This window comes from Ramularia collo-cygni, assembly GCF_900074925.1.
Source record: "Ramularia collo-cygni strain URUG2 genome assembly, contig: RCC_scaffold08, whole genome shotgun sequence".
In the NCBI taxonomy this organism is placed as follows: domain Eukaryota; kingdom Fungi; phylum Ascomycota; class Dothideomycetes; order Mycosphaerellales; family Mycosphaerellaceae; genus Ramularia; species Ramularia collo-cygni.
Window position 1 is genome coordinate 268,848 of NW_019716262.1, and position 15,993 is coordinate 284,840.

Below are 15,993 nucleotides of genomic sequence, written 5' to 3' on the forward strand. Positions count from 1 at the left end.
CACCCAAACACACACCCAAAAACCAAACAAAGTCATCGACACCAGTAAATTAAATAAATCAAATCATCGCCGGTACTTCGTCCAAGTCGTAGTCGTGCGACAATAATACATTTCACGAGAATCAGAATTCGAAGATCTCGGGGCGGCAGAGCTCGAGATTTTTTTTGACTCCCCCGAAAGGCTGCCAGAGGGGGCTTATTAAGGCAAGGGATTATTTTTCCTAGATATCCCCAATCGGTCTTTTCGCTGTGGTTATTGCGTGGCATTATTGTTGTTGATGTTGATGGGAGGATGGATGGATGGATGGATGGATGGATGTTCGTTGGGGTATGTTTGTGGTGGGTAGTACGATTGCGTTTCGATTTTTGTTGAAGAGTGTTTTTGGACGGTTCGGTGAATGTTGATGATTCCTCGAAGATGCGTTGAGGTTTGATGAGTGGGGAGTGTGGATGAGAAGTGTGGWTTGGGAGTTGTTGTATGCGGGAAGTAGGTGGTCATTTGGACTCTGCTAATCGAAGCCTCGACGTGACGTGTGATATGCCGCATGGCCATGGCACATGGTTCAGTGGGCTACGTCGTGTCTTGCACAATCTCGTAGAATGTGACTATGCATGCCATACGAAGATGGTTGTAGGTGCCTGCCATACACTCGATCGAGCATCCCTTTTGCATCGCACATTCGACGCGTCTGATCTCCTTTTCTTGTCTTGGCATGACATGCGCGTCAGGAGAGATGCAATCAGTTGCGAAACATAGGCAACTCTATGTATTCGCGAATTTTCAGAAGTGATCGAATGTTGTCATCTCAGTGATTTATTGCATACTAAACGACGCTCTAGAAAACGAGAACCACAACTACATATGCCCAATGACCAATTCTACCCCTTAACGCCGCTCGATCGTCAAACTCCCTCTGCTACGACTCGGGTAACCTTCACTGCTATCCACCAGTGACGATGTCTAGTTGTACTGCCGATAACGACTTGAGTTGATAGCGTACTCGAGCAATAAGAAACTTTAACAGACATGAAGCAATCGAACGCACGACGTGAAGCGCCGTCGCCAAGTGCCAGAAATACTGCTTACCGCTTGCTCCCAGATGAAAACTTTGCACGWAGACGACGTGACATTTAAAATAAGTTCCAATTCATGATACATTTACTCTGAATGTGATTGTCCGTCGTTGTCTTACAATACCAATATTGCCATCACTACGGTCTCGCATCCTTCCAATTTCCGCGATTTCCAAATCCCTTAGCTTTATGAAAGACTACAAACACATCGGCGGCGAAGACATTGATCGAGACGTCGAATATTGTAAGCATTGTCAGGGTCGGAAGTTGTCTTCGTGATGGGCCATCTCCAATGCTTAGAAGCGAGTTCTGGTCCGTCGATGTCATATTAATTGTYTGTCATTGGCCACGACATCTTCCTCGCAGTGAAATTCACTGTAGGGTTTGGTAGATGGAGATTGAAACTCCGCAGCAAAGCGAATTGATATGGCACAGGAAATGACATGAGTTTTGCGAAATGACTCGATCAATCAAGTGCTCACGATGTATACTCTATCCCATGATGCGAAATCTGACCGCACCTTTTTTTTTTTCCATCTCAACCCATCACTTTTCCGAAGCAAGCCATGAGAGTTGAATCATGTCATGACCCAGCAATTTCGTCCCCAACTCCACGCTAAAGACAWAGTGTCCATTCATCAGGTCTTGCCTGTGTGCTGCTATTCATGCAGCCAATCTCTGTGAGGTTCTTCATTCGCCATCTCCATAATGTTGACGGAGCTTTCCGCGGAGCTTCTCCCAAGCCACACACTATTTGGCAAACTCCTGCAGATATGCCGCCAATTTCTCCGTCGCAGGAACAGTCACAGCGTTGTAGTTGCTGATTCTGATGCCGCCAACACTTCGGTGGCCCTTCAAACCCAGTAGACCCTTGGCTTCGGCACGCTTCAAGAAGTCCTTTTCGGCATCGGCATCGCCTCCCTTGACTCTAAAGCAGATGTTCATTCGGCTACGAGCACTCTTGTCTGGCACGACAGAGTAGACGGTGCTGTTGTTGTCCAGGGCAGAGTAGAGCATATGTGCCTTCTTCTCGCTCTCGGTCTGCTGTCCAAGGATCCTGGCTCCAGATGCATGAGGGTGCATTGCGAGCAGGCGATCCATGACCTTTCCTGCAATCCAAACGTCGAAGATGGGGAGCGTGTTGTAAAKACTGTTGTTCTTTGCAATGGTCGGCCAGTCCAGRACGATGGGTCCTGTGGGTAAGCCCAGCTTACGCATGACTTTGGGATCCGCGTATTCAGCATTTGGGGGAAGGAGTGCGTTGGAGATGATGGCAATGGTGATGCCGGTGGTTCCAATGTTCTTCTGAGCTCCGCCAAAGATGACGGCATGCTTCTTGACATCCACTGCACGGGAGAGGAAGTTGGAGGACATGTCTGCGATGAGGTTGTGGCCCGTAGGTGTGGAGGGGAATTCCACTCCGTCGACGGTTTCATTGTCACAGTAGTAAGTGAAGGCGGGAGGTGCGTCTGATGATGTTGGAGTCCATGTGGATTGATCTGGGATCAGGCCGAACTTGCCATCGCGGTGCTTGCGTGAGTCGGCGACGATGTTGACATGCTCGCTGCCGACCAGACGGGCCGCTTCTTGGGAGGCTTTGAGAGACCAAGATCCCGTGACAAGATAGTCCAACTTGAGGTCTTTTCGCACCACGTCGGCCAGCTTTTGCTCATCGCCGCCGAGGGCTTTGAGCTGCTTGGCGACCCAGACGCTGACGAGATTGTAGACGACGGCACTGAACTCGCCGCTGCCGCCACCGTGGAGGAAGAGGATTTGGTAGCCGTCGGGACCATCGGACTCGGGAATGTCGAGCAGTTGGCGAAGACCCGATTGAGCGTTGGCAAGAATGGCATTGGCATCTGCACTGCGATGCGAGATTTCGGCGATGCCCATGCCCGAGTCATTGTAGTTGAGAATCACCTTGGATGCTTCCTCGAGCACCGGAGTGGGCAGTGGCGCCGGACCAGCACCAAAGTAGTGAACATCTTCTCTGGACGGCATCTTGGAGTTTGGTTTTCAGGTGGTGGATGTAGGAGAAGGATGAAGAACAATAATGTTTCTTCTCTTCCACCTCTTGACGAGTCACAGCTCGCTGGGTGATGGATGTCAAGGCCACAGCAACAGCGATGTCGGCCATGGCATTACTTTGGTCGGCGATGACATTACTTTGCCTGCACGCCATTGGCTGCTTCGGCATGCCATGAATATATTATATATATTCCATCGGCCAATGCGTTGAAAACAACAATCATATTGATGCAGGCCAACCATAGCAATTGATTGGATTGGATTGGATTGGATTGGATTGGATTGGATTGGATTGGATCATCATGGCTGCACTTCGAGCCGGCGCTGGCCGCAGTCTACAGAGGCTCGTGAGGAGGGTGAGTGATAGAATATACCACCAAATCCAAAAGGAAGACGAGGCAATGGAGCTGATCTGATCGCGAACCACAGCAGACACCATTCCCTCTCCGCCCTCTCGCCCTTCGCCTTTCCCTCCCCCTCGTCTCCCACATCCCCTCGACCTCCCTCCGACGCAATGTTTCCTCCTCGACCCGTACATTCCAACCCGCCGCAGTCACCGATGCCTTTTCCTCCCAGCTCGACGGTGCTCCCTCGGAGATCCTGGCCATGCAAGATGTCGTCTCGCCCGTCCCTCAAACCCTCACGGAGAAGATTGTTCAGCGTTACTCGCAGGGCCTGGCCGAAGGCAAGTATGTCAAGGCCGGGGACTACGTGACTCTGTCTCCACACCATTGTATGACCCACGACAACTCATGGCCCGTGGCCACCAAGTTCATGAGCATTGGTGCTACCAGCATCCACGACACCAAGCAGATTGTCATGACGCTGGATCACGATGTGCAGAACAAGACGGAGAAGAACTTGAAGAAATACGAGCAGATTGAGGCGTTTGCGAAGCAACAGGGCGTCGATTTCTACCCAGCAGGCCGTGGGATTGGGCATCAGATCATGGTGGAGGAGGGATACGCATGGCCAGGCACCATGGCCGTTGCCAGCGATTCTCACTCCAACATGTATGGTGGTGTGGGTTGTTTGGGAACTCCAGTCGTCCGGACAGACGCCGCTAGCATCTGGGCAACGGGCAGGACGTGGTGGCAGATTCCCCCAATCGCCAAGGTCACCTTCCAGGGAATTCTGCCCGAAGGTGTGACGGGAAAGGATGTCATTGTGGCGCTATGTGGACTGTTCAACAACGACGAGGTCTTGAACCACGCCATTGAGTTCACCGGTTCAACCAACACCATGCGAAGTCTCCCCGTGGACGACCGACTTGCCATTGCCAACATGACCACTGAATGGGGTGCTCTATCTGGTCTATTCCCCATTGATGACGTTCTCAAGGGCTGGCTGCGGTACAAGGCAACGGAAGCGAGCATGTACAACGAGTCTTCGCCAACATCTAGCCCCACCACAGACCGCTTCAACCACCAGAGACTTGATGATCTTTTTGCCAGTCCACTCGCCGCGGACCCTGGCGCTACATACGCAAAGGAGCTATTCTTGGATCTCGCCACTCTCTCGCCCTACGTCTCGGGACCAAACTCTGTCAAGGTGGGCACTCCTCTTGCAGAACTGGAAGCACAGGACATCAAAGTCAACAAGGCCTACCTCGTCTCCTGCACCAACTCCCGTCGCTCCGATCTCGAGGCCGCCGCCAAGGTATTCCGAGCAGGTGCCGACGTTGACGGTAAGATCCCAAAGATCGCCGATGGTGTCAAGTTCTACATCGCTGCCGCCTCCATTCCCGAACAGAAGGCTGCCGAGGAGACTGGCGATTGGCAAGTTCTGCTCGATGCCGGCGCCGAAGCTCTTCCCTCTGGCTGCGGTCCCTGCATCGGTCTTGGCACCGGTCTTTTGGAGCCTGGTGAGGTTGGCATCTCCGCCAGCAACAGAAATTTCAAGGGCCGCATGGGCAGCACTGATGCCAAGGCTTATCTTGCAAGTCCAGAGGTGGTTGCTGCCAGTGCCCTGCAAGGCAAGATTGCGGGGCCGGGTTGGTACGAGAAGCCTGCCGATTGGGCTGGCGTGCGTCGCGGAGAAGGTGATGGTGTCAAGGAGGAAGACCGCATGATCAGTATCGAGGACGCCCTCGACAAGCTCATCCGTGAGGCCGAGGAAGCTGTAAAGGAGGGCGAGGAGCGTCTTACACAGGCGGTTTCCGGTGCGAGCGCCGACAAGCCTGCGGAGGAGAGCYCCGGACTGACTGAGATCCTCCCCGGCTTCCCCGAGAAGGTCACCGGGGAGATTGTGTGGTGTAATGCTGACAACGTCAACACCGACGCCATCTACCCGGGGAAGTACACGTATGACGACGCCTTCAGCTCTGATCCCGCGAAGATGGCCACCGTCACGATGGAGAACTACGACCCAAACTTTGCCAACATTGCCAAAGCAGGTGACATCCTCGTCAGTGGTTTCAACTTTGGCTGTGGCTCATCCAGAGAACAAGCCGCAACTGCGATCCTCGCCAAGGGCATCCCTCTGGTGGTGTGTGGTAGTTTCGGTAACATCTTCAGCCGGAACAGCATCAACAACGCCTTGATGGGCGTGGAAGCACCGCGTCTGATTGAGAGATTACGGGCCACATTCAACAATGATAAATCCACAGCRAGTGGAAAGAAGCAAGCAATCACAGAGCCTTCAAGGAATAGCGAGAGCTTGGACTCCCCACCCCCAGCACCTGAAAGCAAGCCCACGGAAGAGAAGCAGTTGACTGTCAGGACTGGATGGACATTTACATGGGATCTGAGGAGAAGTCAGGTCGTGGTCAAGGAAGGTGAGGGTGGAGAGGAATGGACGCAAAAGGTGGGAGAGCTACCCCCGAATGTACAGGAAATAATTGCCAGAGGTGGGTTGGAGAAGTGGGTCAAGAAGGAGATTTCTAGCGTGGCTGGTGCGTGATGATACCCTGCAGTGTGTTGTATAATATAGATGTCTGTACATTTTTGGCAAGATCAAAAGTTGGATGAAGTGGTGGGGTATTTGACGGGCGTTGTATCAGACATTGGAAGCGTTGAGATCAGAGAGGTAATTAACGCAGCAGGGTGCTCGCGAGCGTTCCTTCCTCGAAATGTAAGTGCATACATAGTTTACCGCTGTTTTGAATCCTTCCCTTCATTTCCACAGTACGCTCGCTCATCATGAAATTCTTACTCTCCCGTCCACTTGTGTTTGGGCGAACTCTTGAGCTACTTCGCAAGGTACATACATCCTCGTCAAGAGGTTTGTTGCAGCTGCGAAAGTGGCCGGGCATGTACTTACTTCCGAACAAGTTGATTGAGACGAGACAGAAAGATTTTCTCGGGTCCGTCGTGAGTCGACGATCTATGCATACTGATGAAATGAGGGCCAGCACTTTTCAAGCTATGTACACATTCTCAATAATGAGACTCTTGCCACGTCCATTCCATTTCAAGCGGCATCTTGCCACACCTTCCTCGCCGTATCTCTGACCAGCTCCAGCTCCAGCTTCTGCCACATCCTTTCCTCCGTCATATCCTTGCCACCCGCCAAAGAAGAGCTGGAAAATCCACACTGCGGACTGATAGATAGCGAGACACTTCAAAGCCTCTTCCGGGGAAACACCCTGTCCTTTGGCGACCCACTCAGCTGCCTGAAAGATACTGCCCTGAAGAACCTCCGCGTCTTCCAAATCCGCCTTCTTCGTCGACACTAAACCCAACACAACATTCTTCCCCTTTGGAAGGAATCGCAAGACATCAAACCCACCCGTTCTGTCCAGATAGATCATCAAATTCCAGATAATAAGTATCATACTCCGTCTTCGTGAACAACTTCTCAGCAATCMTAATATCATAGCTTCCATTAACCCAATGATTCGAACCACTCATATTCCCTCGACAAAGATGCGTCCCCATATGTAAATCTCGCCCAGGCCTCTCTCTCAAAAACAATATTATGAGCTTCCATATACAAATCCAACAAAGCATCCGAATCGACACCATCAATTTCACAACCCTTCAAAAACTGCTCCGAGCAGAAATATGTCAAATGAGGATCATCGACTTGAATATTCCTACACCCAGCATCATAGAGTGCTTGAATTTCCGCAGCACAAGCCTTGGCCAAATCCTCAAAATACTCCCCATCTCCTCGATACCCGGAAGTTTCAGTAAATGCCGTTCCGGGGCGAAGTTGAATATGCTGATAACTCGGCGCCGGCATGGTAAGTAATTTTACACTCTTGCCATAAATCCCTCGGTAGGGTCGCAGTCAACATTTTCCATTCTTCCAAATACGCACTTTCCTCCCAACGAATCGGTCCCGTGCAAATCACAGCCGCACGAGTCTTTGCGCCCATTTTCGCGAGGCCGGTTGTAGTGGGGAAATCTGTACGAAAGAAAGGCTTCTGGAATGGGAAGATTAGGCATCGGAGTCATTCCGGAGAGTTTTTCAAAGAGACCGCCGTAGTAGATATGACGACAGAATTCCCCTGAAGTGATGGGTCGGATACAGAGGGTTTGTTGTTTGGAGACGATGGTTTGGATTGCTTGTTGTTCGGCGAGTTTGATTTTGTGGTCTGAGGGGATGGTGTAGAGATTTGAGGGGGATGAGAGACTTGATCGTGCTTCTAGGAGGGATGCTGGGCGGAGGAGGGAACCTATGTGGTCCATTCGATGGGGTGGTGCCATTTTTAAATGTCGATGGGTGTCGGAAAGTATGTGTGTGTGTGTACATTGAAAAGTCGTGGAATATGATGAATCCAATGTATGTAGCTACCCATGTACCTTTGATAGCTCCCCTGACCTCGGCTGATCAGTCTGAACATCCGAGCAGTGTGGAGAACAGGGGTGATGAGGAGATGCATAAAATAAAACCTGTGTCGAACAGGAAGTCAGTCCAAGCCATGTAGCGACTTACATTAGAATGAGGAACGCAATGCAGATAACGCTAGCGGGCTTCGTTGCTTCTCGAACCCTAGAAGATGCAGAGATTCCCCGCAAAGAGATGCTTTCACCTTGTAGATGGTTATCAGCATCTAACTTATGTAGAAGATCCGGACTCAATATTCAAAAATGTCGTGCCGCGTAACGCTCGTACAAATCCGAACTTTCATTCACTCACCGGGTGCACGGGCTCAGCCGAGATCTTCCCGCTTGGTTTCCCCGTCTGTTTTCCCATTCATTACGGCTCTCCACATCATGTTCTTCTTCCACTGTTTCAAATTAGACCAAATGTTTGAGGAGCTCTTCAGACTTCAGTGGTCTTTTATGAAAACCATCCCAACAGTCACCTAGCCATTCAGATGAGTCTAGAGTGGATGCAGGATATCGAGGCGAGACTGGAAAAGGAGTGACAGGGAGACGGTGAAATTGGGACGAAGAAGGCGAACAAGCGACCCCAAAAGACGAAGGTGTGCAAGCAGATCGGGACGAAAACGATTGAGAACCTGATCGAGCCGAAACCGAAGAGGGGTGCGAAGAAATCTTAGCTTGGATGAGACTTGTGGTGAGCATGCTGCGAGTGTCGATGTGCGATGGAATGCATCTGGCTCGCTTTGGGGCTTCGATTTGGCATGGCTCCTGAAAATCTTGTCAGATTGTCGGGGACAGATTATTTGATGCAGGACGGACTGGGATGACGTGACGACAACCTTGACGGCGAGGATGACCTGCCTTTGCATACACTATATGAGCGTGCCTGTTTGCCTTGATGATTGAGGAAAGTTTCATAACTCATATTTTGTTTTCGTCATGTGGTCGGTCACCAGACCATGCCATGTCCCCAGCCAATCATTTGCATGTAGATGTCTCATCTCATCTCACCTTTATGCCGTCCCTCACACATGCTTGTCCAAATCCATCTTGACCCAGCCACTCTTCCCGATCGGCAAAAATCCATTCGTCGTCCAGCCCTGTTGTTTGAAGTTGAGCAGTTCATGAAACGACCCAGACCAGACTTCCGGCCCCAGCCCGGCGCAGAGGATTCGGAGGCGCACTGTGTTTTCCCATCAACTCGCACCAGTTTGATCGGCCTTGCTTCCCACGGGGAGATAGCGCTCGGCTGAAGATCCCGCTTTGAACGCATCTGCAACTGAGCAAGAAACCACGCGCAATCTATCGCCGCTGCTTTCGTGCAGTACGAACGCGATCACGATAAGCTTGCCAGCCTTGTTTCCGATACTCTAATGCTGCGGCGCGACGATCTGATGCTGCGATGATCCCTCTGCCAACAATGATGATGTCCGTGCCCCCTTCGCTAACCACTTTTTGAGGAGTGTTGTATTGCTGGCCGAGACCGTCGCCGCCGGATTGCAGTTGCACTCCTGGGGTCATGGTGATGAAGTTGTCGTCTGGTGCCTGATTAAGCGTCTGCTGTGCAATGAAGCCCATGACAAAGTCTTTATTCTCTCTGGCGTGCTTTAAACATGCAGATGTGTACTCCGGCGTGAAGTAGTTGTTCGCAGACGACATTTGAGCCAGGAGAAGCAAAGAGCGAAAGTATGGGGGAGGTCCGAGATGTTCTAGGGCCTCCGGATCATCACCCTCGTCCTCGTCATCGGGGTCGCCTGAAGAAACGCGCGATATTGCAGGCCGCAAACTTGGCTGCGGGCTGATGGCTTCCGACTTCATGCTGATGGTGGTGCTCACAGAGACTACCGAGTGCTTCCTGCCGTTGTGCTCGTACTCGGTTTCGGACTCGTCGCCAGAAGTTGCTCCATTGGTGTAGTTATCGTCGTCGTCGTCCTCATCTGGGTCGTCCCACGTATCAACTGCGGATGATCTGGGGCTCGCTCTGCATTCGGTCGAGACGGAAGTGTTGTAAGCTAGGATCGCCCGCTGCGCCGCCTGGGCCAGGGCGGTAATAATTGCCGGGCCCGGGAAAATGTGCGCGTTGACGATCGGCGCCCAGCGAACGATAGTCAGTGGGCCGCCTACATATTGATGCTGCACCGTGCCTGCGGGCAGAATGTGTCAGCCGGTGTATACAGTACCATGCATTGCACCTCAATTCTCAGGCCGTAGACGTACTGCCAATGTCTCCAAACTTTCGGTCTTCAAATACGATAAACTTCTTGCGCCGTGAAATCTCATTGAGTCCGCGGATTGTCTTCTCGCCAAAATCGCTGATGATGTCGGCATGCGTTTTAAGCACGCAAATGTGGTCGCCCACGTCTTCGGCAATCTGAAGCAGCTCTTTGGTGGTTGTCACGTCGGCGGACACCTGGAAGGCGGGATAGAGGGTCAGCGTCCATCCGGGAGTGTTGTAGGTGGGGTGGGGAAATCATGTCCTCCACCCATGATATTGGCTCACGCAGAGGTTGGTTCGCTTGACGTGCACGAGGCGCAAGAGGTACGTGGCCAGCGGGGTGAGGTTGGGCAGCTCCGAGCGCTCGTTGTAGGTCAAGGCGAGGGTGGGATGCATGGCGGCGACGGTGCGGCGGTGCGGCGGCGGAGGAGGAGGCGGGGGAAGGAGGGGCTTTGGGAGATCAGGAAGGACCGAGCATGGGAAAGGCAGTGAAGTGGACAAGGTAGAGGAAAGTAAGGCAGGCAGGTCGTTCGGCTTTGTTTTGAATGGATGGATTTGTTGAAGATGCGGCACAGCACAGCGCTTCCTGGCAAGGCACAGCACCGCTGGTCGTCGTCTGCAGGAAAGTTGAGCAACGCAGAGCACAGCAGCGGTCGCATGCAACTACTAGTCCTTAAACTTTCTGCGACCCAAGACGAGAAGGGTTAGTCAGTGTGGTTGGGAAGAGAGTTTTGCATTGTTCGGTCTCTACGGTCTCCGCTTCGCCTTCCTCCACATCCATCGCCGTCGGCGGATACACCCGCCCGCTGGACTCATCATTCAACATGGTGTGTGTCTCCGTGCAGTGCAGTGCCGCATGATCCGCAGCGGGTCGTGGATGCAGTCGGCAGCACATGCAAGGCTTTGCGCGCCCTGCTCTCCCATAGGTCGACACGTTCCAGCGGTATCCACCTTCACAATTCATGTCACCATTACAGCAAGGCATTTCTGTCCTGTCCAGCGATCGATCGCCCACGGCCGTCTGCTGGGAATCTTCGCTTGCTACCTAATTCCCCTGTCGACACGTATTGAATCACACCGCCAGAACATTCATCCGCCCCAAACGTGACCCGACCGGAAGCCATCATGCATTGAATCGTCAAGCTAACATCCATTCGACTCCATAATGAAACCGATGTCGTACCACCGCCCGCTGGACCGGTGAGTCTTACCCTGCCTTTGCAACGAATCTCTGTGTTCGCTCCATCTCAGTCGAGGACAGCGGGGCTGCTCCATACCACCCGATCACGCCCATCCCCAACAACGCCGCTATCACGCTGAAGACCAATGCAACTATACCACCGGCGGTGAATCCCGATGGCAAGGGCGCCACGCTCAGATTTTGGCCGTCAAGATTCAAAACGTCTTGTGTGTTGCCTGCTGCGTTTCCCGCAGTCGGTGTAGCCCCGGCCACGCAGACGTCGTAATGATTTGCGGGTATCGAAATGGTCTTCTGAATCTCCAGCGGCGCCTCCACGAATGTGGAAATGAGCCCGCTAGCCAAATGCCACTCTATGTGGCAATGAAACAACCATATACCCGGATTGTCCGCACGGAAGCGAATCACAAAGTTCCCATTGGGTCGCACCCAAACCACATCGCGCCTCATCGGTGYTGATGGGAAGTTGGAGTGATTCTTTGGGTCGTAGAATCCCCACTCTTCAGGACTTCGATAGACGACTTGAAAATCATGTCCGTGGAGATGGAATGGATGCTTACCAGGGTCGTCATTGTTTAAGACAACTAGTCGATATCAGTCATCTGCACTTTGCTCGAATCCATCGCGAAACCCACCTTCAATGATATCGTTCTTTTGCAGCACGAATGAATTCGTATCTCTGCCATACACTGTCGCGTTGTTGGCGTGCACGCCTGTACTCAGCGCTGTGTACAACGTAGGAACTTTGGGTCGAACATATGTAATATCGTTGAAGCTGCAAAGCATTGTTAGTTCCTTCACCCCGAGTATCGTACCAAGACCACTCACGCAGCATAGTTCGCACCGTCGCCCAAATTGATCATGGAGAGGTCAAGGTTGAAGGAGTAGTCGACGTGGTCGAAAATCTCCAGCTTATCATACGGTTTCAGATCAAAGTCGTCATATTGGGCATCCCAACTCTCTCGCAGCTTCGCCTCGGGCTTAGGCTTCGCATCGTCGTACATAAGCCAGCCAGTCGCGTTGAAATTCTGTTTGGGATCGAAAGCATCGAACAAGTCGGTGTCCATAGAATTCACCATGGCGAAGTTGGCGGAAGAATCGTTCCTAGCAGTCACCAGAAATCCGTATCGCTGTGCGGCGGTTACATAGATCATTTCAGCTTCAGCAGGCTCCGTGTAGACGCCATCTACTTGGATGATAGTCAAGCTGTGACCTTCAATCCAAAAGTACTGACTCGAGAATGCTCCGACGTTGGCCAGACGGAAGAAGTAAGTCTTACCAGGCTCCACGGCCACGGTCAAATTTTGAGTGTCGTTCATCAAAGCGGCATTTGGAACCGGCTCAGCGCCAGTAGGGTTTTCAACGCTRATAAAGTGGTCCATAAGGCCTGGCATTTCCGCATGATACCAGTCTGAGATTGTGAGGGCGACCTCCTCGTCGTACTGACCGGCGTATGGATTTTCCGGGTCATGCACGAGCAATTGCCCTCTGAGTCCGTCTGGATATTGCGCACGACTATGTGAGTGGTACTGCTTGTTGGTCAGACATGTTCCTATACATCATTCCACTCGTACCATACCCAATACGTTCCAGGCTGTTCAAGTGTGAAGTTGTATACAAAGCTCGATCCAGGAGGTACATCGCATTGCGTTACGCCCACGGGCCCGTCCATCTCGTTTGTTCCGTTCTGGAAGAGTCCATGGAAATGGAGACTTGTGCTTTGATTGCCGAGCTACAACGCCTTTTATCAGTATGCRACGAAAACCCTATAGCCTAGAACCTACCTGATTGTGCATATTGATCACCACATTCTCTCCCTTGGTGATGTTGAGAAGCGGAACAGGCCACCTGAGAGAGCGTGTGAGCTTAGTTCAATCAAGCACCATATCGAAGAAGCTTACTCGTTGTTGATACCGATGACGGGCCTCTCATATTGTCCATCGGGGTTGCGGGTGACCCAGGTCTGGTATGTATGGTCAGTGAAAAAACACTCGTCGTATAGACTGATAATGTTGTTCTGCTCACAATGTTCCAATCAAATGTCACAGCGGACGACTGAGCCGCGAGCAGACTCGCAAAGATACATGTTCGTAAGCTGAACATCGTCCGCGAAATTCTCTATGCGGAAGATGCTCCCGGTTCGTCGCTCTCTCAAGTTCAGTGAGTGATGATAACTGAAGCGATGCGAGCAGTTTCTTTCCTCGAAGATGCTGACCGATGTTCGGCGCATGTGCAAAATGCAGTAGTAGGATCTGATAGGGCCCAAGATCTCTCGACCGGCTGATCGCCGCGGCGTTGGAAGGCGTCTACGGTAAGGCGTACAAAGTGCTAAATGGGTTAGGAGGGGACAAGCTCCTGCCAATTAGCTTGAATGATAAGCGACGCCGATCGTTCTGGAGTTTGTTTTCAGAGCCACAGCCAGCTTTCGTTCCGGCCAACTGCTCCAAAGATTGTACGCTGCCTGGTACTCGAAGCTGATATACGTCTTCGGGCGCCGCTTTCTGTTTCCTGCTGCCATTAGAACAGGTGCAAATTTCAAAGTGTTGGACACCGAGTCGTGACTTCCCGGGGTAGCAGGGTCCAGGGCGGGCTAGATCCCCAGGATTGCGGGCTAGTATATGCTTAATGTCACGATTATCAATCTGATAAGATACCTCTCCCCGTTCTGCAATCCAAGTGGTCCGCAGGAGAGAGCTGTACCAGGTACTCCGGGATAGCTAAGACTTTTTGCTGAGGGGCGTGCGAGCGAGTCGCGGGTGCCAGAAGTTCCGAAATACTCTACTTTTTCTTCCAAGCGGAGGTACCTGGTAGTCAGACGAGCGCTGTTGTTCATACTACACGACCACACCTTGCTCCTCGTCCGGCGCTTGCAGATTCCGACATCCTGGCACTCCCATCGCGTGCGAAGCCGACATCGCAAGGCCTGCAAAAGCGATCACAGGACTTTCGATCGCACGACTATCAGATCTCTATCTGATCTATACTCTTGTCGTAAGAAGGTCGACCAAAGGACAACCACAAACATGGTGAACGTTTTTGCAGTGCCAGGTAAAAACGCTGCGATTGCATGATCCGACCGAAGCGTACTGACCTGTTCCAGTGTTCTTCATCTGCTTCCGAGAGTGCCTTGAATGTACAATAATCGTCTCGATCCTTTTGGCCTTTCTCAAGCAGAGCATCGGCGGACCTGGACGTGACCCGGTGGTCTACAAGAAACTACTCAGGCAGATCTGGTATGGAATTGCATCTGGCCTTTTGTTATGCTTCATCATTGGAGGAGCATTTATCGGTACCTTCTATGGCCTCGGAAAGAACCTTTTCAGCAAAGCTGAAGACATTTGGGAGGGTGTTTTCTCTTTGATCGCCACCATCATCATTTCCATTGTAAGTTGAGTGAAGCAGAGGGCAGTACTCGTCCTCACTTCATGGTCCAAGCTTGTCCAGCCTGGTGGAAACGCTGCTGACTCGTTGGTGTCGAAGATGGGTATAGGACTCTTGCGAGTTTCGAAGCTGCAGGACAAGTGGAGAGTCAAGATCGCTCAGGCTCTGGAGAAGCACCACGCTGGACAGGGGCTTGGCTATAGAAGCCGATTCAAGCTCTTCTGCGAGCGCTACGCCCTCTTCATACTGCCGTTTGTCACTGTGCTTCGTGAGGGTAAGCTTAATACTAAAAAGCAGAAGGCATACAGGGTAGTTCGAAGGTTGCTTCCGGGCTTCGCCATGTCTCTGCCCGTATCGGAATTCGTCTCAGACATCGCTAACCCTCAATTTATAGGACTGGAGATGGTCGTCTTTATTGCAGGRGTTGGCCTCGGACTTCCGGCTACATCGTTCCCACTGGCCGTGATTTGCGGTCTTCTTTCTGGCGTGTTTGTCGGCTACATTATATATCGGTAGRTTTTCTGCGTTGGAGTCATATCGACGCCTGTGCTAACGTGAGTGTAGTGGCGGCAATACGGCCAAGCTCCAGATCTTCCTAATCATTTCGACGTGCTTTTTGTACTTGATTGCGGCCGGTAAATAGTCCTTGATCGATAATGCTGACGGATTGCTAACTGCGATAGGGCWCTTCTCCAAGGCCGTATGGTATTTCGAGATGAACGCTTGGAGCAAGCTCACGGGAGGTGACGCAGCTGAGACTGGTTCGGGGCCTGGATCTTACGACATACGCAAGAGTGTGTGGCATGTGAATTGCTGCAATCCAGAACTCAACGGAGGCGGCGGCTGGGGCATATTCAACTCAATCCTCGGATGGACGAACAGTGCTACCTACGGATCCGTCATCTCTTACAATCTGTACTGGTTGGGAGTGATTTTAGCATTTGGCTCGCTTGGCTTTTACGAGAAGCGTGGCCACTTTCCCCTCCTCAAGGCCAAGGCCAGACCAGACGACAGCGAAGTCGTGGACAGCGACGAATCCAGTCAAAACCAAGGTGAAGCCGGGAAGACTGTGCATGTAACCAGCACTCCACGCCAGCTTTCGACGTAGTCGGATTGTCTAGTATCAGCAGTCCGCTTTGAGGTATCGAGTGATGGTAGTCAGCGCATAAAGGTCCAGACCTGTTCATGTAGACATCTCACAGTTGGATTTTTTTCGAGGAGATCTTTTAAAAGCATACCTTACCAAGCAAGTTTGAGGGCGTTTACATCCTCACGTGGTGTGGTTTCCGCCGTCCAATCACAACAGCCCATGACAAAGCGCGT

The 15,993-nt window shown here is 51.8% G+C and overlaps 7 protein-coding genes; 2 read left to right on the forward strand and 5 right to left on the reverse strand.

Moving 5' to 3' along the window:
* Positions 1-1,823: 1,823 nt before the first annotated feature.
* On the reverse strand, positions 1,824-3,074 carry RCC_05643 (related to 3-phosphoserine aminotransferase; the record flags this gene model as incomplete). Its single annotated transcript, XM_023770909.1, has 1 exon — positions 1,824-3,074. One exon carries the CDS (start codon positions 3,072-3,074, stop codon positions 1,824-1,826), a length of 1,251 nt encoding a protein of 416 aa, XP_023626677.1.
* A 329-nt stretch (positions 3,075-3,403) lies between these two features.
* RCC_05644 (probable homoaconitase, mitochondrial precursor) lies at positions 3,404-6,002 on the forward strand (the record flags this gene model as incomplete). XM_023770910.1 has 2 exons in its annotated part: positions 3,404-3,457; positions 3,531-6,002. The coding sequence occupies 2 exons, from the start codon at positions 3,404-3,406 to the stop codon at positions 6,000-6,002; spliced, it is 2,526 nt and encodes an 841-aa protein (XP_023626678.1).
* Positions 6,003-6,926: 924 nt separating this feature from the next.
* On the reverse strand, positions 6,927-7,286 carry RCC_05645 (uncharacterized protein; the record flags this gene model as incomplete). Its single annotated transcript, XM_023770911.1, has 1 exon — positions 6,927-7,286. The coding sequence occupies one exon, from the start codon at positions 7,284-7,286 to the stop codon at positions 6,927-6,929; it is 360 nt and encodes a 119-aa protein (XP_023626679.1).
* An 11-nt stretch (positions 7,287-7,297) lies between these two features.
* Positions 7,298-7,753, reverse strand: RCC_05646 (uncharacterized protein; the record flags this gene model as incomplete). The annotated part of the gene is made up of 1 exon (XM_023770912.1): positions 7,298-7,753. One exon carries the CDS (start codon positions 7,751-7,753, stop codon positions 7,298-7,300), a length of 456 nt encoding a protein of 151 aa, XP_023626680.1.
* A 1,425-nt stretch (positions 7,754-9,178) lies between these two features.
* Positions 9,179-10,487, reverse strand: RCC_05647 (related to Orotidine 5'-phosphate decarboxylase; the record flags this gene model as incomplete). XM_023770913.1 has 3 exons in its annotated part: positions 9,179-10,020; positions 10,094-10,286; positions 10,377-10,487. The coding sequence occupies 3 exons, from the start codon at positions 10,485-10,487 to the stop codon at positions 9,179-9,181; spliced, it is 1,146 nt and encodes a 381-aa protein (XP_023626681.1).
* Positions 10,488-11,298: 811 nt separating this feature from the next.
* RCC_05648 (probable ferrooxidoreductase Fet3) lies at positions 11,299-13,392 on the reverse strand (the record flags this gene model as incomplete). XM_023770914.1 has 7 exons in its annotated part: positions 11,299-11,873; positions 11,925-12,064; positions 12,118-12,818; positions 12,869-13,021; positions 13,074-13,137; positions 13,191-13,252; positions 13,315-13,392. 7 exons carry the CDS (start codon positions 13,390-13,392, stop codon positions 11,299-11,301), a joined length of 1,773 nt encoding a protein of 590 aa, XP_023626682.1.
* Positions 13,393-14,312: 920 nt separating this feature from the next.
* RCC_05649 (related to high-affinity iron permease) lies at positions 14,313-15,778 on the forward strand (the record flags this gene model as incomplete). XM_023770915.1 has 5 exons in its annotated part: positions 14,313-14,337; positions 14,390-14,673; positions 14,770-15,182; positions 15,235-15,305; positions 15,354-15,778. 5 exons carry the CDS (start codon positions 14,313-14,315, stop codon positions 15,776-15,778), a joined length of 1,218 nt encoding a protein of 405 aa, XP_023626683.1.
* Positions 15,779-15,993: the final 215 nt, after the last annotated feature.